Below are 22332 nucleotides of genomic sequence, written 5' to 3' on the forward strand. Positions count from 1 at the left end.
CCAAACCGATTTCAACTACGTCGAAGAAGTGTTTCTAGGTGATGTTTCATTTCAGAACCAAATGACGGGGCCTTAGCTGACACCTTTGTAAAATTTTTGCTTGATCCTGGAATTAACACGTGCGTCATCTTCGTGGCCAAGGTAATGATGGAGCCATCTCGATGGCTGGTGAAACGAATGTTGTGAGAGCTGCCGTTCTCGAGAGATATCCCGCACTGCACATACATTGCGTCAGTGAAACCCTCAGCGTAGTTCATTCTCTCTGCGGTGTGCCTTATCACACATATCGGAAACTTTATTTTTTTTTAACGCCGAAGGCAACGCCGAACTTATCCGCTAATCTCCTTACCGATCACACATTAAAAAAAAAAAAAAAAAAGATAAGTTTGATGTGTCCTATGTGTCCATAAAGCAGCGACTTGTGAGGTTATGTGAAACTCGCTGGGTGGAAAAGCAGTTCTTTCAATTGTTAATCTGTTTGAACCAGTGATCGCAGTGCTAGGAGATAAAATTAAATGGTAATGGCGAATGTCCGGTTCAGACAAATAGTCTACTGTTGCGACTCTTGTCACTGGCATTCACTCTGAGCCTGCAGACAGCGCAGCATGCCTTGCTGGTGGCTCTGCCTCAGTCAAAGAATCTGTAGACCATGAAACATTGACACGAGCGCTGACTTGTCGATATAGATATGGTCCAGCAGGTGATCGGAAATTACCGCAAGAATGCGACTGCTTCATTCTCAAAAATGTTTGCACAAGTACAGGAATTGACACAAAATAAATAATAACGATGTAGAAATCACGAACAGACGAGCTGGTGTCTGAGAGCAGGATAATGGGAGCGTTTAATCGTAAAATGATTGGCAATATTTCCGGAGAACTGCATGTGTTCATCTTCAAGGACGTTTCTGTTATTTTATGCTATCAGCGAAACTACTAGTGCAGACAAAGGAGCAGAAAATCTCCTGACCATTCTAATGCAGAACGTGGATGTGAAAGCTGCTCTGGGAGAACTACGACTAGGGTGGACAAAGTGGGAGAACAAAGCAGCAAGCTGGCACCCCAGCATGAAATCAGATGCCGCCTCTCACTGCGACTGCAGGCTCTATTAAAAAAGTATGCATACTGCCCCAAACTCTAGTCACATTCCGGGGACCACAGCCAGCGCTGAGAGAACATTTTCAAGCATAAGAATACTATAAAACTACTTGCGCTCAACTATTTCTAATGATCGCATGGTCGAGCTGATGCTTCTATACGCAAACAGAGATGTCGACATCAACGTAACCGAAGTCACTTATCCCTTCGTTAAATTTTCCCGCCGAATGAAGTTTGTCCTTCAGAAAGCGAGGCAACAAAGTTCAATGCACGTAAAATACTCAGTTCCTTCAGCTTCATACACACGTATTCACGCTAACCTATGACTGTTCTTCAACTTTTAAAACCGAAGAAATTTTGTAGTTCATTGTAACAGTTAGCATTATGATTGAAGTTTTTATGCGAATACGAAAAATACGAGGACATCAATAAGCAATTTTGACCGGCTTTCCTCACTGAAATCCCGCTTATTGAAAGCCCTCACTCAATCGCACTCTCTCACTGATTAGCCATGCATTCAATCCCTCACCAACTCAACCATGCACTCACTTCCTCACCAACTCAACCCAGCACGCAATCACTCCCCGCAATCTACGTTTCGATTGCCTAAGGCGTTCATGTAGCTATGCAGTAGACACACTGTTCACTCATATTGAGCACCACGTAGGTCTCGTTATTCCTTCTCTCCGTTAATCATTCGTTGACTGCAGGTTCGCTCTCTCCCTAAAATATTCATACACCTTTCTACGTAAGCCGCTTTTACTCATAATTTTTACTCATAGTCCCATTAACTATTGCTGACGCATTATGCTTTCATTTTCTCGTGTACTTCGCATGGTTAAAGGTCGCACGTGCCCGCTCACTTTTAACCATCTGCGGCTCAAAGTTTCTCTCACTCCTCTCCTTTTACCTCGACCGTCGCGCCTTAGATTGTCCCCATTCTGAGCATATTGAATAACGTGAAGTGAGTAAACAAAATAAGAAAACACCATGGTAACAAGAGAGATGGGAGAAAACACTCACTGCTCTCGGCCCTGGGGATGAGGCACGCTGCCACAGCCGCTGCCAAAACGAGTGCGACAGTGCACGCCACTCTCCGGGGGATCGCCTGCGAAGGGAAGGAGAAAAAGAGCGCGACGATTGTCAGAAAGGCGGCTCGTGCGAGCGTCCCGAATAAAGCTTCAATTTGCGAACACGTTTCAATACGGCGAAGAGAAAAACAAATGAAGAATGACGACGGCATAAACGAACGTGCGAATTGGAGTCCTGCACTGCGCGAAGAAAGGGGGGTGGGGAAAGGAGGGGGAGCAGGCGAAAGGAAAGAAAGGGAAAAGCAGCGGAACAAGGACAAGGGACCGAGAGGGAAAAGGGGACGACGCAATGTCGTACAAATGACGCTCCCATTTCGGCTGGAACGTCGGGGCAACCTGAGAAAGCGGACAGCCGGCAAAACTGTTAGCGCGCTGCCGCCGCCTTAGGCAAATACATTCTCTCTTTGTTCTTTTTTTTCTTTTTTTTTACTCTGCTAAGTCCCACTGTGCATGCGCGCGTGTGTTCGTAAGACAGAGTGCGTGGCTTCGAGGCAGTAAAATAAAACCGACCAGAACTAAACTCCAGTACACAATTTGCTTCCTCGCGATAACTTTAACCTCCCCCCCCCCCCCCCCTCAATCTCTTTCCCTTCGTTCTTACACCCCCCCCCCCCCCCTCTTTTTTTTTTTTCGTTTGGTCCACCGACTTCTTTCGGCTCGTTTTAACTGAGAGTTTAGCGCGGTTCGGCGAAACATTTCGAGGGAGCCGGCCGGCGCTTGAGTCTCAAATGGTGAATTGTGTGTTTCACTAGATATAGGCGAAGTATACGCAAAACTGCTTTCTCGGCGTAACGATTTTTCTTTCGTTCTGTACCTCAGGCCTAATATTTAACTTTCTGCTCACCGGAGCAAACGAACCTATTGTACGGTAGGTGAGGATTTGTCTCCAGTGAGCTCTGTTTTTCTTTTCGGTTTCGCTATTGTCCTCGCTTTGGGAAAATGCCGCGTGTGTTTCGCTTTATAATTCTCGCCGCCGCTAGGGCACGCCACGAACGGCCACCTTATAACTGGAGTCGAAGGAATTGCCCGCTGCACCGGATACAGAAAGGGGGAGGGGGATGCTGGAAATTCTCTTCCGGTAAGACAAACTCTTCGCTCGAACGAACGCGTACGCTCTCCACTGTAAGGTGCTCTTCGTTTTCCGTTCACGCCTCGCTCCGCTTCATCCAATTTATGTTCCCACCGCTCGACGACGGGGACGAGGCGCTGAGAAATTTGAATTACTCGGAGAACTCCGCTCGCACAGAACGCAAAGATAACATTATGAGAGTGAGAGAAGAGAAGACAAAGAACAAATTTCGGCTTATTTTCGCTACTCGATAGGGGCGCCGCGCAGTTGGCTGTTATTTCGAGGATGAAGATACAGTAACTTTGTTCTCTTATTTATCTTTTGATGCCTTCCAATTCCTCCCTACGAAAATTGAAAGACTGTAGACAGAAATTTGAAATTAACGCAATAGAGTGGAGGTAATATGCAAATTTGAGAGGCTGAGATAAGCTACGTGAGCTTCGAGAGCCGTCGGAAGAAAAATTGCGCTTGGGTTCGCGTTCGGAGAACCAGAGCCCCTACTTATGCAACAGCAAGTCTGATATGTGAACCTGGTAATAAGAGCCTCAGTGAGAAAGTGCTCATTATACGTTGAGACAACAATTGTCAGTGTTATTTCTAAAAACAAAATGTTTCCCCTCTCACCCTTCTCCCATGCATGTCATTCCTTTTGTTCTCGTCAATTGAAACAATTTAAAACAATAAAACAATTGAAAACCGTGTAGCTCGTAAGATTTCGAGTCACAGCGAAGTAAATACTATAGCCAACTTATCTACGACACGTATCACGCGTGTGCACATTATCTCGCAAGTGTTAGCGCCGCCAAACAATTCTTATTGAGCTCGAAGCTCCGATTATTCGCCATAATAAAGGACTTGCAAATCAGCGCGTGGTAGTCAAGAATGAGCCGCTTTCTTTCCGCTTTATCTGAATAGGCGCATGTCACGATCGGAAGAGATAATTAAAAATGGACATTTAGGTTTGTTCATCCTCGTCAGAAGCGCGTGCGTTCGACTGTTGCCACCTTTCTTTTTTTTTTTTTTTTTTGAAGCTTGTTTAAATATTGAATCTTGCCTGTCTGGCTAGCTCCAAGTATTTATCTTTGAAGGAGCAACCTTTTTCCATTCATTCTTCTGTTCGTCTAATGTTGGTGGCCGGCACGAGCCTCAGTGGGATCACTATTGCAAGGAAGGGCCTTGGAATGTTCCAAGTCAATGTTGCTTCGGAAAAAAAGAGAACAAGAAACGAAATCTCGTGTCCAGAAAACTGGTGTCTACGCACGCTGTCATATGCGTTCTGAGAACTTTAAGAACATTGTAAACATTATAATGGATAAGACTCAAACAAAGAGACGCAGTTTTGTGCACGTTGTGCAAGTCATGCAGTGCAAAACTATAGTGCACAGAGCTCTTGTGGCCTGTGCACTGAAAACCAGGCGTAGTTAATGTTGCGAGATTTGAAAGGGTATCTCGAAAAGAATGAGAAGGTTGGATATTCTAAATTTTGCAACCTATTTTTACGCTGCAGTGTTTATGTTGTGCGCTGCTGCCATTGCAGCGAGAAAATGGAAGCCGACTGTACTCTAGCATTTTATATCTACTTGCGCAGTGGTCTTTCCTGCTGAACAGGCCAAAATTGACCGACTAATATCGCGTAGGACTACCTCTAATGAGCAAAACTCCCTATAATGGGCTTGTCATGGAGACCATGAGCAGCTTGTAGCAGAGCCACAACATCTGTACCGCCAGGAAATAGAAGAGAGCCATGAAATCATCTTTCAGTGGCTATCAGGCCATAGTGCCACATCCACCCAAGCACAGCCATACGGCTACAAAGGAAAGCTAGACAGCTTTCCAAGAAACTTCGTAGCTCGAGTTCGATCTATGTTGGCAACACACACTGAACACTTCCCCGAGTCTGCCAATCCGTTTAGAGTCAAACCATCTCTGCCAAACCTCAGACCGAGCGACCTCATCCTTTGGCAGTGCCAAACATTTCGCTTCCGTTACCGCGATACAGATCGTATAAGGGATCTCTGCAGCAGGTTGGCCAGACACGATCGATAATTTCTGCGTGGCCTTACCCCTACAACTAGACACTGCAAGACACTTCACGATTCTGAGTGGCCCGCGTGAGCAGTAAGAAAGACTGATCAAACCATGACACACGAGCAATCATTCATACAATGCTCCTATAGTGTTGATAATCAGGTGATTTCGATCGAATAACCCATTTGGCCAAAGCCTGCGTACTCATCAGCGCATTGAAGCAGCCTATACAGTATGCATGCGTGTTAGTGTGTTGCTACCGGGTCTACATACGCGAAAGACGCCTAGCTGGAAGAAAAACAACCGGCTCGTCCTGCCTCGTCCCCGGTCGCCACATCGGAAGCGTACTCTCACCAGAGCTGCTCATCTCTCTCTTTCTCCCGGTCTTCTATATCGACTGACACCATCTCACCAAGGACGGCATCCGAGGTTTCTTATAAGCCATATATACGTCTTCTTTGCCACGCTCATCTTGTCCGGCTTCTTTTTGCCCTCGCACCTCCAGTACTCTTTCGCTCGCCTCCTTGTCCGTATCCTCCAGGGACTACAATGGCCTCTTCGCGTTGTCGTCGTCTCCATCGTAAGACTGAATGGCGCAGCTTCCCATCCTGCCTTCTTTCTATACCACGCAAGGATCGCCGATTGCCGGTCCACTTTGCGGAACTGCGCCGACGAAGGGCGGGCGCGTGCCATCCGCAGACAATCGGAAAGAGCGAGCGAACCATGCGGCGCCCTGGCCGCGTGTCTGTACGTCTGTCTGAGCGATCCTTCGATAGAGATCGCTCGCGTCGTCTGTGCGCGCGAGTGTGTTTTTGATGCGGGACCGGAGTAAGGGGGCGTCTATCATTGTGCCCGCAGCGCGCGTGTCGAGAGGACACCGCGCCGTGACGAGAAACCGGAAGGAAGAGGCCCCTCTTCCTCTGTTTGGCCGCTCTTGGGTCTCTCCCACGTACAGCGCTGCAATTCGTTCGGAGCTGCTACACTACGCACAAGGCTGAAAACCCTGGTGCAAGGGAGTCTTTTCGCGGTTAAGTTTGTCTAGTTGTAGTGACGTGTACGTATACATTTATTATAGCCTCCGAGCTTCCAGACTCGTAATCTGAGGTTTCCTTGTATATGGTGGTACTGCGCTAATTAGTTTATGGCGATGTTCAGCTGCCAGTAAGTAGGTAACTAAGAATATATGACCGAGTGTGCGCGAAATGAAACCGTGAGTGTATTGTTTTGCGTTCACTGCATTAGAGAGTCTTCTGTGGCGTGCTTTAGAGACGTTAAAGCGGAGCTCAAGAGTGCTGCTGTGTAGCATGGCTTTTACACAACCTATTTTGGAGTGTCAGTTTCGGGCATTATTCCCCCGGCAGCCGGAAGCCATTAAGAATGCCAGAAGTGGTGAGGGAGTTGTTAGAAATTTTAGCACTAATTAGAGGAAGTGAAGGAAATGCTCAATTTAAACCAGTCAGCATATTATTCAATCTGCTTGAGTCGTGAAAAGGTGACGAAGGGTAAAGAAACAAAGCCAGTTCCAGGTTAATTGGGAAGCGTTTATTAGGCTTACGACTTCAGTTATATAAACGTTACGTAACTGAGAATATGGACAACAAAAAAAAAATATTCTATGGGTGCACTTAAGTCTGCTTAGTACAGCAATGCGAAAGCATTCACGTGTCATTTCTTTACCTTTTATGCGTTTTTATTACTTTTTATTCATTTTTAAATGTTTGCTCCTATTTTTATAGCTTTCATTCGTTTAGTCCCTTCAACGCTCTCCAGCGTCCTTATGCTAGACAAGATCAATTATAGACACGTTAAAAGGATGAAGAGAAGTATACTGCTTGCGATTGACATATAGCTGGAAGGTTTGCGACAGAGATACATGAGCTGCTTTGGATCTGAGAAAGGAGGATAGGGTAATACGTAGAATATTCGCAACCTCTCAGTGTGAGCCCATGCGTCGTGACCTCTTTCTTCCTATAGAGGAATAGGCTTTGTTTGATTGTTCGTGCATCAACTTATTTCGCGTCTTTTCTTTTTCTTTTACAAATTGGAAACCATCCTTTTTACTAGGTCTGCTTAATTATTACGCGTTTTAGTGCTCATTTGCCTTATCTATTCGCACCGGCTGGACTGGAGTGTGTAGCGCTATAGGGATTCCTTAAGGAGGTTGCGACACCTTCAATTTCCCAACTGCACGCTTTTCTTTAGGTTACCCTTATAGCCTATCTAGAAAGATAATAACCAAGGTCCTTACGGAGCCTTCGTTGCGTATATCATCTTTGTATCTGCATGTTTATCAGGGATTTCTTGACACTAGCGTTTTAACGCGTGTTAAGCGCATGTGCCCCCCTAAAAAAATTATTTTTTAAATTTAACGCATCAAAGCTACGTTTAAGGCGTGGCTTCCCTCAAAGGAGGTGTTTGCGCCATGTCCGGTGAACTGCCGCCTGTCTAACATTCCAGAGACCATTGAACATTCTTTTATTCAGTGCACGGATGCTATGTTCTTCTGGAACATAATACAGCAAACGCTTAATTAGAAGTACATCGAAATCACACCGTAGAGTAATCGGTTTTTACATGCTCAGAAAACTGATGTTCCTTAAGATTTATTTATGTTAATGGGACTATTGACCCGTATGATGGACCACCATGCTGAATCTCCGCGATCATCAGTCAGTGTGGCGAGAGCAGTGCACTTTGGTGCAGGGAGTATATTCTGCCCTGGAGGAGCCGCCCAGCTGTCTACCGCATGTCGACGCTTGTGTGTGTGCCTTCTAGAAATTTGACACTCTCCTTCTCGAAAGTTTTCCCATGTAATTAAGAAGAAGAAAATCGGCGTAGAGTTTGTGATTAGTGCTCTCGGCTGGAACACGGCAAGATAGTGGTTCGATCCCTGGCATGGACACATTTTTGTTTTCTTTTTTATGTGTCACTTCATGCGAACGAGCTCTGATGACAGTTTCTGTCGCGACACTCTGCCGACACACTCTGGTGAAGCAGTCATGAAGCAAGAAACGTTTTCGCCTTAAAACCAAACTGTCTGCTTTTATGGAAGACCACGAAATCTCTAGACCATAGAATCAAGGTCTTGTGCTATAGCACTACAGTAAATTCAAAGTGGCAATGAAAGGGCGGATAATTATGCAAATTTACAGGTGTCCGCGTCCGGATAAACTTTACACCTTTACGTAAACGAAAAACATAAGAAGAAGCAATCAAGTACCCGCAACAACAGCGTCAAATAAAATTCGACGAAAAATAGGAACACACATCTAACTGTACTTTATAATATGTATATACTCGATGGAAAAATGGCCTCCTTCCAACCTCTGATAAAGAGGTCCAAATTCCTTTCAATGAGCGAGCCATATCCATTGCAGGCATAGGTAAATGAGGCACGCTATTCTGTGAAAAAATTGCAAGGACGCCTCCCCTATCGGACATAGAGAAATGTTTGTTATCTTCCCTCCAGAAAGTTTACCTTAGCGTCTACTATACCAGCTTGCACACGCGACAGCTAACAGTTTAAACTTTAGGCCAGCTCCGGCAGCTGTTTCTTGTACTATTTTAAGGCAAAGTGTAAAATGTTTAATAGGCTTGTCTAAAGCTTAGCCACACATAACTCATGCACGACTCCTCATACTACGGTCATTTTTTTTTTTAACCTACCCCAGCTGCATATCTGTAGAACAACAGCATTAAAAGTATTGGTTTTGTTACACTGTTGTAGCCGGTGTAGGTAAAAAAAAAAAAAAAAAAGAAATGGCCCTACTGTTTTGCTCTCGTTTCTAACTTTCATTGTGCTCGCTACTGTCTCGCGTCTTTTGTACTCTGTAGCTTAGATTTAAGACTTGTCACCGAACGCGTCATCTCAACCTATAGCTGAAGCTGCAAACATCAGCTTCTTCGACTGCGCCGCGGAATTCGGAAGACACTGCCGGATATCCGAAGACACCGCTCACTGACGCGGGCAATTCGTACACTATGGCTACCAAAGCGTGCACCGTAAAGCTTCTGATGACGCTGAACACGGCACACTGCTTGTGTAGCGGAAAAAGCCTGTAGACTACGACTTCTATCCAACAACCAGTACACTTTCGCGCGTTCTCAGAGTGAAAAGAAAAGAAAAAAAAAATAGAGTGAGTCCGGCTAACTCTTCCCGCATCCCGACCGACCAGCTGCTCCCGCGGGGGCATTTCGGCCAACGGCGAGTGGCGCGTTCAAGAACTGTAGACGCGCGTGAGCGTCTACGTACGGGAACACTCCTTTTCCGGAGAGCCGGTCGCCCGGCGCCGACGACAATGCCCGGCCTGTTCCTTGGCGCGGAAGAAAAAAAAAATTGTTTGGACGCTGGAGAACAAATCCTGCAGCGTCCCGTATACGCACAAGCGGCAGCACCAGCCCTTGGTCGAATGGGACAACGAACTGCTCCCGTCGAGAAAGAAAAAAAAAAAAATAAAAGAACCTTGAAAACGATAAACGAGCCAGCAAGGAAAGAAAAAGGCATTACAAATAAAAACGAGCCAGAATGGCTTCCTTCCTTCCTTCTACGCTTTCTTGGTCTCTCATCCTTTAAACTGTATATTCCGCTTCGCTGACGACCAAAATAAAAAGGGCAGAGAGGAAAAGGAAGGAACAGGAAGCGGGCATAAAGAGGAAGCCATAAACGTAAAACGGCCTTCCCCTTTAGTTCCGGAAAACGCCCTCTTACGCCAAGCGTATACACAGCGCTCAGTCTCCTCTTCCTATAACTGTGACGGCGGCCGGAAAAATAAATTAGTTTTTACTTGTTGAGGGGCCACGGGGGTGTCGCGCGGGTTGGCCCCCGACGGACCGTTTTCGGGATGATAAATAGCCAGAAGGCAGCGCCGCGGGGTTGAAGGCAAAAGAGAACGTAAGCGAACGTCTATGCGTGGGAAAGTGGTTGCTGTTACTTTCCAAAATACACTATACGATCCTTCGTTTTATTTTTTTTTCTTCGACATTTTCTTCGCGGCTGTTTTGCGCTCGACGACAAAACGATAAGCAAAGCTATATGTGCCTTCAAATAATAACTTCGGTGCAGCGGCTTCCCGAGTTTGTCCTATTTCTTGTTTTTCTTTCAATGCCAAGAACACCGAATAATAAATAGGAAAAAGCAGTAAAAGCGAGAACGTAATATAAATGCTGACCGAATAAAATTTTAAGCGCGATCCAGAGTGCAAAGGTCTAGCTAAGGAACGGTTCGCCCCTGAACAACGGCTTTGTGTAATGCAACAAGCACACTTTTAATATATTTTGCTCCCCAAAATAAGTATATAGTAATAGAGTAATAAATAGTAACAGCAACTTAATAGCACACCTCAAGTGTTCAGAATGCGCTTCGCTTGCCACGCGAGGCCGAACTGGGGCTGTACTCGATAAGAAGCCTGTCAGGAACACCAGGCAAAAAAAAAAAAAAAAAAAAAGAAGAAAAAAAGATATCACAGGTTCACTACGCACCTTCTATATTGCACTAACTCGTTTTTTTCTAAGTTATTCTCATGCTCTAGTTAATTTCCGCACTTGATACGATGTGCGTGCACCCTCCGCCGCCGGCAAAGCTTACAAACACCTACACAATATTCCGCGTTTTATATATTCTGTCATATGTTATGAAGCTGTCGCCGGCTTATCAGCAATCGGATCATTGCAACTAACGCTCAAAGACTCTCAGTAACTGCAGCGTTTTAGCAGTGTTTAATCGGTTGCTCGTAGCTGGCTGCTCCTTAAAGAAACCGCGGAACAGTACTGAGGCGCACACGGCATCCCGCCTCGCTGCTCTGAAAGATAATCGCTCTAGTATAAGTCAAGCGTATGCTGTGTTTTCTTTCCATAGCCGGTGGTATGTGTTTCTTAAAGGGGGAAAAGCCTTTGCAGGGCTAATATTTTGCAAAATGAAGCGCTTGGGTTGGCAAAGAGAATTGCCTTGAAAGATGCATATAGTGGATATAGGTTATTGTGGTTGGTTTGGTTTATGACGTTTAACGTCGGTCCCAAAGGGCCTGAGGCTTTGAGAAATGCCCTATTTGAGGGTTCAGGAAATTTCTGCGGTTCTTTAAAGGAAAGCTGCGCCGGTTTTAGATTTTCATCAGTTTTCAGTGGTTGAATGATTATAGCTTGCAGTTGAAGCGTGCAAAATATCTTAGTGCCAGCATTTGAAACAATGGCGCAATTAGCGATTTAAACCGCGATGGCTATCAGGCTTCACCGTACTGCACAGCGACGGGTGGGGGGATGCATGATGAAGTCATTGACGGTACCGGTACGTTTTCTGCATAGGCACACTTGGTTTGAAGAAGCAAAAACAAGGCTGCCGAAAACAAAGCCCTAAAAATGTTCATTAGCACCGTCAGAAAAGGCGCAGCAGGACGTGGGCGAAGGCAACGAGCATCAGAACTAGTACCGTTCGTGGCGTCATGACCGAGCTTTTCCGTAGAACTTCAATGCTGCTAGGAGAAGCTCGAGGTTTAATCGCCGAATACGCCATTAGTTTGAATGCTAGCGCAAAAATAATTTGCATGCATTACCTACAGCCTATGTAGATTTGAATCCTTATATATCGCAAAATTCTCGAAAAGTGATGCAGCTGCTTTTTAACGTGCAGCGACATCGCACAGTACCCTTCCGCCTTGCTTTTCATCGCGGAAAGCGGCTGCTGCAGGGGTCGAAACCGCATTTTTGGGTTCCACAGTCGAGCGCTCTTACCGCTGAGCATGTAGGGATCGTCTCAAAGACGTGCAGAAAAACATTGAACTTAGAACTGGTGTTGCAGCTCTGGGAATAAGTGCTTCTCGAAATAATCTGGCCAGCACAGGCCTTAAATAAGTGTGCACAAACGTATTTAGAGAACACTTTCTGTGGCACTGCACCATATATTTGGCGGGAATGTAAAGGAGACGGGTCTATGTGTTCGCGTCGTTGGGAGTGGGCAAACGACTCCCCACCACGCCTCTCAAAAACGTCCCACCTTCCGATTTCTTACTAACAACCAACCCGCACAGGTCGAGTAGCAAGGATAGAAAAGCCCAATCTACTTCTCTTTCTTGTCTTGCTCCTGGCACAGAGCCGCAGAAAGTTGTCCACGACTATATATGTAGTGTACAGGCTAGTTAATCTGCTGATTTAACGCAAAAGTAAACGCAATAACGAAAACAGAAGATAAAATTGATCGAACCACACTCTTAAATGTAAGTAAAAGCTAACGGTCTATCAGAGCGCCGAAGAAACCTGCACGGGCCTCTGTCAAAGCTCGTGCTAAAAGCTTTTATTGACTATACTGAAAGCAGAAAAGTGTATCCGCACGCGTAATACAGTACACAAACGGTGACGGAATGTATGGACAGGATAGCGAGGATCACTTTGTGCACACTGACAATCGGGTGCCCATATAGCGGAGATGCGAGGCGAGATACGTGACAAAAGCGAAGCATCGAAGCTCCGCGGTATCAGGGGTACTCAATGTACCGCTTTGGGGCCGTTACTTTGCTGAAACAAGTGCGCGGACAAAACAATCGCCTCAAAGACAGAAGCAGAACATTATTGTATAAATTTTCGTTTCGCACTGCGCCCGCTAGTCATCCGGGAAATTATCTCAAAGATATGCCAGCGATGCACTTTATATGAAAAGGAAGTTGAACGGTACAATATATATCATCTCTCGTTTTTTCTTTTTTTTTTTGTTTCTACCGTTTTTCGTTCAATAATTCGATTAAAGGCAAAGCGTTAGAGGCGAGCCAATTGATGGAGTCGGTGAAAAATGACAATTTCCGGTCAATCGCCCGTCGTTTTTGTCTGCGTACAAAAGACGTACGCGCAAAAAGCACACACACAAACAATACGCAGGATATAAGGGCGCAGTGACCGCCAGGCTTGCAGGGACAGGCAAGGCGCCAGCGAAATTGATCGCCGGGTGGTTGTTGTTGCCTAAGAGCGCGAGCGAGAGCCAAAAGACCGTGGCGCCGGCCCCTCGATATTGTATCCAAGTTCGCGTGTAGCTACACTTTTGTCGGGATGAAGAAAGAGAGGAAGAAGGTAAACGCAGCAACGACGTGGAAGTATGAGTGCTTGGAGACGCAATTTTATGGAAAGGTAACCCCGGCGTCCGCACACTATGAGATAGATGGGCTTGTTATAGAGAGCCGGTCGGCCGGGCATATTGGTTTCTCGCCTCTACTTTCTAGGGAATAAAAAGCGAAGGAACAAAGGATGTGCGTGTCGTTGCGAAAAAACATCCCGTCACGAGCGGCTTGGGAAAAAACTTAAGTTAGGGTTACAGTGGAAGTTGAGAAAACCTCGTCGCAAAATGCAGTTTTGTGCTTTGTGTTTTGTTTTTCAGGCTCGCGTGCTCGAAAGGAAGCTAGACCGATGGCAATAAAGGCAGCACTGTGTAAACATCGAAATCGGCGTGTAACGAAGCGCGAGTGAAGAGGAGAAGAAGAATAAGAGAGGGGGAACATGCAAATCGAGGTGAAGCGTGCCGCTTGATGGCGGAGGGCAAGAGAATGCCCGCCGGGAGCCGAAACCGGTGCAGGTATTAGCATATGCAACCTATGTGGGGCGAAAACTTGTACCTTGTAGCGTCGACAAACAGGTGGAGCGCGAGTTTGCGTGAAAGCTGCCGTGCGACAAACATGACACTTGTGCACAAGCCCCGATGACACCCAATATTGGCGGATGTTTATAAGCCTCCGAGGCTATATAGAAGCTATAGTTCACGCATGATTCACTCTTATCGGAGTAGCGGGGATTAGTGTCTTACAAGCGGAAAACTGCACACTCATGTGGTCTAGTCCTTACTAAAGCTGGCGCATTCTTTAGAAATATGGCACTGAGCTGCTACTAGTTGTTATTTTCCTCCCGATGTTGAATAATATTTATAATATTTATAATGATGATAATAATAATAATAATAATAATAATAACAATAACAATAACAATAATAATAATAATGTACCTGTTCATCAAACTTTGTTGCCCATTGTCAGACTACGTGCATAATCGAAAGCTTGTTTTGGATGTGGCCTTACATCATCTGGAAGTTTCCATTTACTCCGCCTGTCCAAATGTGCCTTTTTATATCTGGCACACTTTCTCGGTTAAAAACAACAAGCAGGCTTTGTTATAAGTGGTATTTTACTATCATCATCAGTATCAGCGGCATATTCTCCAGCTGCTGTATGTATACATCCGCCTTAGTCAGCAATAAATAGCATGACGTCAGAGTAAGGACGAGGGCTCGTTTCTTTCAGGCGGCATTCACTCACTTTACAAGCGCCACTGCCCCAGTTTGTAATCACATTAGTTGCGTAGAAGCTCCCTCAACGGTTAGGTCAAACGTAGCCCCCAGCTGCTTTCGAACGACTGAAATATAAATCAGAAGTATCTACGACATGAGCTTTGTAGTGTTCTCCTTTGCCCTGCAAATTAATGATGCCACGACACGGTCAGCTTCAGCCGGTATGGCCAAACAGTAGAGATGAGTGGGCACCCACCATACAGCAGACACCCTGCTATATGGCGGGTGCCTGCTTGGACCGAAGCGGACATTTCAAGAATACTGCCATCCGAACGTGACAAGTTTGCGTTAGGAATAACTCGAAGCAAACGAGTCTGCAATCATGCCACCTCATACTAAGCCCAGTTACGCGAAACGTTACGCAGCCGTGTTGGCGTTTACAAGTGGCGCGACTGCTATTTACGCTCTATGATCACCTTATACATTATCTATTGTAAATGTTTCACAACCCCCGCACGTTAAGAAGAGAGTGAGAAAATTAACAGAGATTAACTTAAGAAAATGAAAGAATGAAAAGAATGAATGAAAAAAGAATGAAAAAAAAAAACAAAGGTCATATCTCCTGACATTTACACGCAAAAAACGAGAGCAATTATCTGAAACGTGTATAAAACAAGAAAAAGAGCACGATGTACAAAATTTAATCGTTAGTTTCGGTCTCACCAGTACAATGCAGTGTCACGGAAAGTGCGATGGAAGTAATTGAACACTTACAGAGCGAAAACTTCGGGCTCGGGCTCGAAGAACGGCGAGGATGGAAAAGAAGCGAAGAAGAAAAGGGAGATGTTGGAGAGCGAAGAACGGAAATTGAAATTTAACGTGTTGAAAAAAAATGCGCTGGGCCATCCCCTACAACAGATAGAGAGTGGCCGCTGTGCTCTGTGTGACAAGCAATTCCGAACTCAAGAAAGCGAAGTCGATGAGAAGGAAAAGACAGTGCAGGCCAGAAAGTGATTTGGATTCACGAAGCAGACCAAAGAGGGGGCCGAAGGGACGCGTGAGAAGTGGGGCGAGACTGCGCTTTAACACTGATAGCACCAGCAGCAGGTCCGGCATGCCGCGTCGGGACAATGGGGAAGGAAGAGACTAGCCGCCGGCTCCTGGACCACCTCTCGCTCCCTCTGCTCCTCGGGGGCGGATTAATTAAGCGCGAAGCGAAGCCTTCCGGACGGCAAAGGAAGGCTCCACTTCTTCCACGCCGATGCCCCATATGGCGTCGCCGAAGCTTGCGAACGTCAGCGGTATTATGTGCTCCCGCATGCATATACCCCCTATACCTCCGAGATCCTCCCGGTGCCCTTTCAATACCTCTCCCCCGCCACCTTTCGGTACCTTACTTCGACCCCTCTCTCAACCAACGGGCGACCGGGCGGCGGAGATTATTTTGATCCTGCGATGCCTCGGCGCTGCAGCTCCCTCTGTTGCTGCCACCATCAGCCCACTCCCGCACTTTGGTGCGCTTCTCGCCGGCTAATCTTTCTGCCTTCTAATTTCGTTTCGTCGCATACAGCCTCATTTTTTGGGCGCGCTTACTCCCTTTGTTTCCTTTTTTTTTTTTCTCCTTTTGTTATCGTTCTCGTGCTGCTGCTCTCGTTTTCAGATAAGAGCAAAAAAAAAAAAAAATTGCACGCAAGCGTTTTCCAAAGCGAGGCTCGAAGATGGAAAAGGGATCTGTTCCTTTCTTTCAATACCTCCATTCACTACAGTCTCTTCGTCTCTCTCTCTTCCTCCATCGCGCAGAGAGATGTTGAGGATTCATGCGGCACTGTTTGACGCTTCACTGCTTCCCCGTGCTTCCTTATTTATTTTTCAATCTGCCTCTCAAAAGACGTTTTCTTTTTTTTTTTTCGCTCCGTAGTTTTTATATTTATAAATCCGTATCGATATTTTTTTCTTTTTTTTTTCCTAATACGCCACTCGGTTGTCGCAGCTCCGTAGTCGCCGCGAAATCGACTGAGCGAAGAAAGTATACCCATATAGGACGAGTTGTGCGAGAGGCACGACAAAATCCGGGAGAAAGGATGAAAAGGAAGGAATGGCAGAGAAGCTGCGCAAATGTTGAAGTAAAGTTGAGCTTTCACCAATGACGACGCGCCATTTTTCCTCCCTTTTTGTGTCACCCTTTAGCTCTCTTTTCTTTATTCTCTGTGCTCCCACACCGAGTGCTCTACGAAGTGGCCGTTTATTTGTGCGCCCCTTTGATGGCTGCTTAAATTTAGATCTCCGCAGCAGTTCGCTCCTGCTGCCACTATTACTATTTTTGTTGTTGTTCGTATCTAGGTGTAAATGCAACAAGAATGCGTAAGAAAATGAGGTAAAAAAAAAAAAAAAGAGACCAAATTCAGCCAGAACTGTAAGGTTCTTAGTATCCGCATCTGGAACGCCATAACGTCATAACAAACTTCCTGCGCCTATTTACAGGACTGAACCAAAGACGAATTTCCCTTTTGACACCCTTTGCTTAGGTTCAAGCTCCTTTTGCCTCTTCTGTGTTGCTTACCGCCTTGCACTAAAGTCTCTATCCATTTGGTCTTTTCTATATTTCTTGTTCCGCGTTTGATTTCGGCACCAACAAAAGATGAACCCACGGTAAAAAGCCATATCGAGTCCTCATAGCACCCCCCCCCCCCCCCCCCCACACACACACACACACAAAGGGAAGAGTATCGGTGGGCTCTAACGTAGCCACCATCAGAGTAAAAACTATTGAAGGAGTGGAAACACAAAATTTGTTGATGGCAAGTTCTTTGTTTCAAGTCTCCCTTGTTATCCCAGGAAGAATGATACACGTTGGAAGGTGCATATATTCCTATTGGATAATTCATTGCCACAATACGTATGTGAGCAGCTTTCGGTTTCAAGTTCATAAACGCAGAGCTGGACAATGACGCCACTGTGTAGGAATCTCGGCAACACGGCCTGGTCACGTGACCTCACAAATCTGCGACGCGCACGTAAATACCGTCCGAGCGCAGATAGACAAGCAACGCCAAAAAATGACATGTATAGACAGGTCTGCATCCGACTATAGGGAGGACATCCATTCTTTTTTTAAGGCAGCCGCGGGGACAACGATGAAAGCGGCTCCATCAAGAATCCAGATAATCATTTCATATTTGATCCGCTTTACTCAGTGACGACGAAGAGGTCAATGCCGTGCTTTATTCTGCCAACAACAACAATGAAGTTTAAGAGAGGGTAAATATCGATTGGTCTAGCTGGCACGATCCCGAGCTGCAATGTAGCGGGCAAAGCATGCTCGACTTCCCTGGCAACCAGTAGTGCCGCTTGGTAGCCCGAACGAATTCTGCCTAGTAGTTTCTTTGTGCAGTGTACCGAAGGAACTCGTGAAAACATACTCGGTCACCGCATGAAAGTACATATGCATGACAGTCGCTGCACGAGCAACCATGCGGATGCCATCGACACTCGAGCACTCTCACACGCTGAACGTCGCCTTCGCAGCGAGGCGTGACAATGCGAAGCACTTGAGCAAAGTGGAGTTCTGGACCAGTTGGTACGTCATGATTTACAGCGAGGCCTAGCGCAAGACAGACGAAGACAAGTCCTGTGTTCCTCTCTTGTCTTCGTCTGTCTCGCGCAGAGGCTCTCCCTAAATGCCCTTTGCAAAATGCCAGGAAGTTCGGCAATGTGCTGAGAAAAAGTAGCGAGCGAGTAGCGGTGCACGGTCGACATGGCTCGCTAATGCGTCATGCACTCTAAGAAGGCTCGCTCAGGCTTGCCGCTATCATGCTGTCACTTTATTGCGGTGTGTCGTTAATAGAACTGTGCTTTTTTTTTTTAGCTTGCAGTCCAATGACGTCAGTATCAATCGCGCTATCGATGGGTCTCGATCAGGAGGACGAACATTTAGGCACTCTTTGCAAGCCTGTTAAAATAAGTATCAGACGCTTGTCACGTAAAACACTTAGATATGGGAGTCCTTGCATCTGTGATTTTATACCTTCCAGTTTTGGTATTATACTACGCGAAGCGTATGCAGCTCGTTCGGAAGAAAAGCAATCGCCTTCGCCGTAACCAAAATTGAGAAAAATGACGCCGGAGAAAATACGCACGTCAGTTCGTATCAGAATGATGACGCAACCGTACTTCGTGCACCGTTCAGAATGACGTCATACCATTTCGCTTCCCATTTATCATCCATTTTCTAGTCAAGTTGGAGTCTGTAGTTGGAGTCTGTACACTTGTATAAAGTGTAGGTGTTCAGTGAGAAGTCAGATACTGCGTCTTGCTTTCCCCCAAAAAAACCACTTCATAAATATAAAAGGATTCGTGGAATAAAAAGGCGGTAATAAACGCGTTTCGCGTCTATTCTTGAGGCGAACCTTAAAAGGAACCCTATTTTTATTGTACCATAGGCACACAGGTCTAAACAACGTTCGTCTCATTGTCCTCGTCATCCCTGCATACTGCGTCACTTGGTACTCTGTTTTAGCCCCGCCTACGCTTTACGAAGAAAGATTGTCGAGATTCGAACGGTTACATGGGAAATAAGAATAACAATCACGTGAACACGAGATGATACTCCCGATCGCGAAGAGGTTTGTGTTTCGTAGACTAATTTCAGCCTGCCAAAAAAAAAAAAGTCTTAGTATGTTAATAAGCCAATACACACGCGCGCGCTGCACTACAGCGCCCTTGCACCTTTATGTGCACAGCATGGGGTCGCCAAGCAACTGCTTAGAACACCGACCACTTAGGCATCCCCCCTATCTCTGGCTTCTACGGAAAACGCAGCACCCTTTCGCCCGTGCCTCCGCTGATGGCTATCTCGTACCGCAATTTACTTAAAGGGCGCATATCGACCGGTCTTCTACAGACTAGCATTACTGCGCCCTTCTCTATACGACCAACTGATGCGCAAAGAAAGAAGGAAATGCGATCGTATAGGAAATATATAGGTAACCTTAAAGGGTCGCTACAGAAGCGGGAAATGCTACCCTCCCGGTAGAAACAACAGATCAACACAGCCTACAGATAAACAGGAAAAGGGGGAAATATATACATAAGATCGTAAGAATAAAAAAAAACATTCGAAGTTTTCCCTGCACCGAGGCAGGCAAGTGCACTTTCGGTTGCCGCATAAAGCTTCTTCGAAACCAAATGGGGTGGTGTAAAGGGTGGGGAAAGAGCGGCGTCATTTCTTATTTTGGGGGGGCGAAACCAACTACAGCCCCAGAGCGAAACGCTCCCCATTCGCGAGCTTGGCAAATCTCCTCCCGTTCGAAACAGGCCGGGCAGGAAACAGTCGCGAAAGCCCCCAAACTGTTCATTTGCGTCGAAAGAGGGAAAAGCCTGGCCAAAGAGGCCCGGCACTAAAGGCCGCGGAGAGAATTGAGGCGGAGAAAGGGGAAATAAGGAGGCAAAGAAGAGGACGAAGGGAGGGAGTGGAAAACAAAGGAGCGGACAAAGGAGCCAGAGCCCCCGTAATTCGATAGAGAATCCACCGCCGTTTTCAACTCGTGTGTGTGCGCGCGGCTTCGCTTTGAGTCAACGACGCTGCTTGCACAGAAGGGGAAAAAAAGGGTAGGAAAAGTCCGAGCTTGAATCTCCCGCTGAATCCTTCGAAACGAGCTGATGTATACTTACTACTGGAGTGTGGTCCTTGTTACCTTGTTGTTTATGTTATTTGTCTCGCATTGCTATTTGTGCATTGCATGGGTAACCGAAGACTGGTGGTCGGGCCTGTGCTAAGGAAACACATATTTATGCTGCTGAACACATCGTTCGATGAGACAAACTTTGAGAGACGGCAGCGGTCTAACCTGCAGCAGCGATATATATGTCTTTTTTTTTAATGTTTTGTCCCGACCGCCGGACAGTGCTGGACATTCATCCACTGTTTGTTGAGCCGCAGCAGGCGAAGGTAATCTCAGTGCCAGAATCCGATCCTAGCGCAGGGACTGGTTGTGGGGGCGACAGATATAAAATCAAGAGGAGAAAAGTGAATGAAAGATCACTGATGATAAGACAAAAACACAGCCAGCCTCCTGGCCCCGGCGCGATGACAGGAACGCAGACCGGGTGAGCTCCAGGATAGGGGAAGAGAGAGAAAAAAAATACGTGATTCGTCCCGACGTGGCCAAATAGAAGGTGTGCGGGCCGATTTGAGGGATAGCGCGGAACGGGAAATTGCGGTGCCTCGAATTCCTTCCTGGACGGTCGATGTGAGGCAGCGCGTGGCTACTCGATGTTTTGGTGTTGCTATTGTTGTCCGACGTCGAAATGCGGGCGTGGTAGAAATGGAACGGAAAAGCCGAAACACCGGCGGCAGCGAAAGAGACGCCTTTCGGATGTGCCCGCGAGCCCCGTGCGGGCAGATTGGCGTGTATGTGGATTTTCCGTCGGATGCGGAGACAAATCATCCCTCGTCCACAGATGTCTCTTCCGCGTTTGTGCCTCCGTACGGCAGCTGCTATTCACGCGGGCTTCACAAGCGGAGCTCGTTCGCGCGATGATCGAAGAGCTTAGTTCTGCGGGCGCGTTTGCCTGGGATAGGGCCGCGGCCAGTAATAAATATCTACGACCAATAATTTTATTTCAAATATGTTTGAATCAAACGCGCCGGAAACAGCACGCTGATGCTGACAAAGCTCAAGATGATCATTTGATTTTGATGGCGCGATGAAAGCTTGGAAAAACAGCGCTGCGGCTGATATTGCTTGGCCTGCACGAGATAGGATCCAAGACATTTTGGCTTTGGCTGCGTTTTAGGGGGTTTGAAGTCTCAAATCGACTCGGGTTATGTGGGGTATAATTATGGGTTCTGGATAATTTAGACCACCTGGGGTTGTTTAATCTGCATTGGCATTGCACGGTATGCAGTTACGAAGTTCGTACTCATTGCAGATCGCTGAGGCCCCGGTGGCACTGGGGTTATAACCCCCGCATAACATAGGGGCCAAAGCTAGAACCACCGTAGCATCACTGATGTAAAGCAAAGACGGATGTGAACATATACCACGCGAAGAAAGAGCAGGACTGGAAACTATCTTTAAAACATTATCTGCTTAGTAAATGAACCCCGGCTGTGTGTCGATTTAAGACGTGGGCTCTCGAGTGATAGTTGTCCTTACCGAAAACTTAACATCACGCCAAGAAAAAAAAAAATATCACATTTGATGCCGTGACATGGCATCCGGCTCTAAATCGGTACGTCAGAAAAGCGAAAGTTAGTTTAAAAAGTTATAAAGGTAAGGGTGCCCCAATTATGGCAGAGACTCATCCAACATAGTGCGACGTTCACGTCATTTGTCGCTGAAAAGCTGACCTCATACAGAACCCTACTGCAAAAATGAGAACATGTCTCTGATGTACCTGTCGCTCGCGGAATAATCGTCACCATTGCAAGCTATCAGTGCAAGTGGTGAGCGCCTAATCAATCCCGTAAATAGGAGGAGACAGGAAGCACATTCTCTGCTGTTTAGTCTTGACGCTCACTCATTGGATTTTGCTACTTTCCTCTCAGGCTGCTTTTGGAGACCTGTTGGTACTGTTCCCGCGTACCCCGCAGAACACAATGAAAAATGTCTTGCCGTCGACGCCGAACATCGGGACTGGAAGGAAAAGCGCAGAAAAGAAAGGGAAGCGGCCTGAAAAGGGAGCATAAGCCAGAAAAGTGCCCTGAGAGTTTCATTATAAGCCGGACAAGAAGGGAACAAGAAGGCGAACGAGGGCAGTCAATGATTGGCAGGCTGCAGTACTTGTACGCGG

General features: G+C 46.4%; 1 protein-coding gene across 2 annotated transcripts in view; it reads right to left on the reverse strand.

The window, feature by feature from the left end:
- LOC146196642 (uncharacterized) overlaps positions 1-22332 on the reverse strand; it is a 78940-nt gene that overhangs the window by 44287 nt on the left and 12321 nt on the right. For both annotated transcript variants that reach the window (XM_084598406.1, XM_084598407.1), the window contains exon 2: positions 2121-2205. In XM_084598406.1, the coding sequence (XP_084454532.1) occupies positions 2121-2205 (85 nt within the window). The remainder of the gene's footprint in view (positions 1-2120; positions 2206-22332) is intronic.

Source organism: Amblyomma maculatum, chromosome 3 (genome assembly GCF_055883805.1).
Source record: "Amblyomma maculatum isolate TAMU_Amacu chromosome 3, ASM5588380v1, whole genome shotgun sequence".
Taxonomy (NCBI): domain Eukaryota; kingdom Metazoa; phylum Arthropoda; class Arachnida; order Ixodida; family Ixodidae; genus Amblyomma; species Amblyomma maculatum.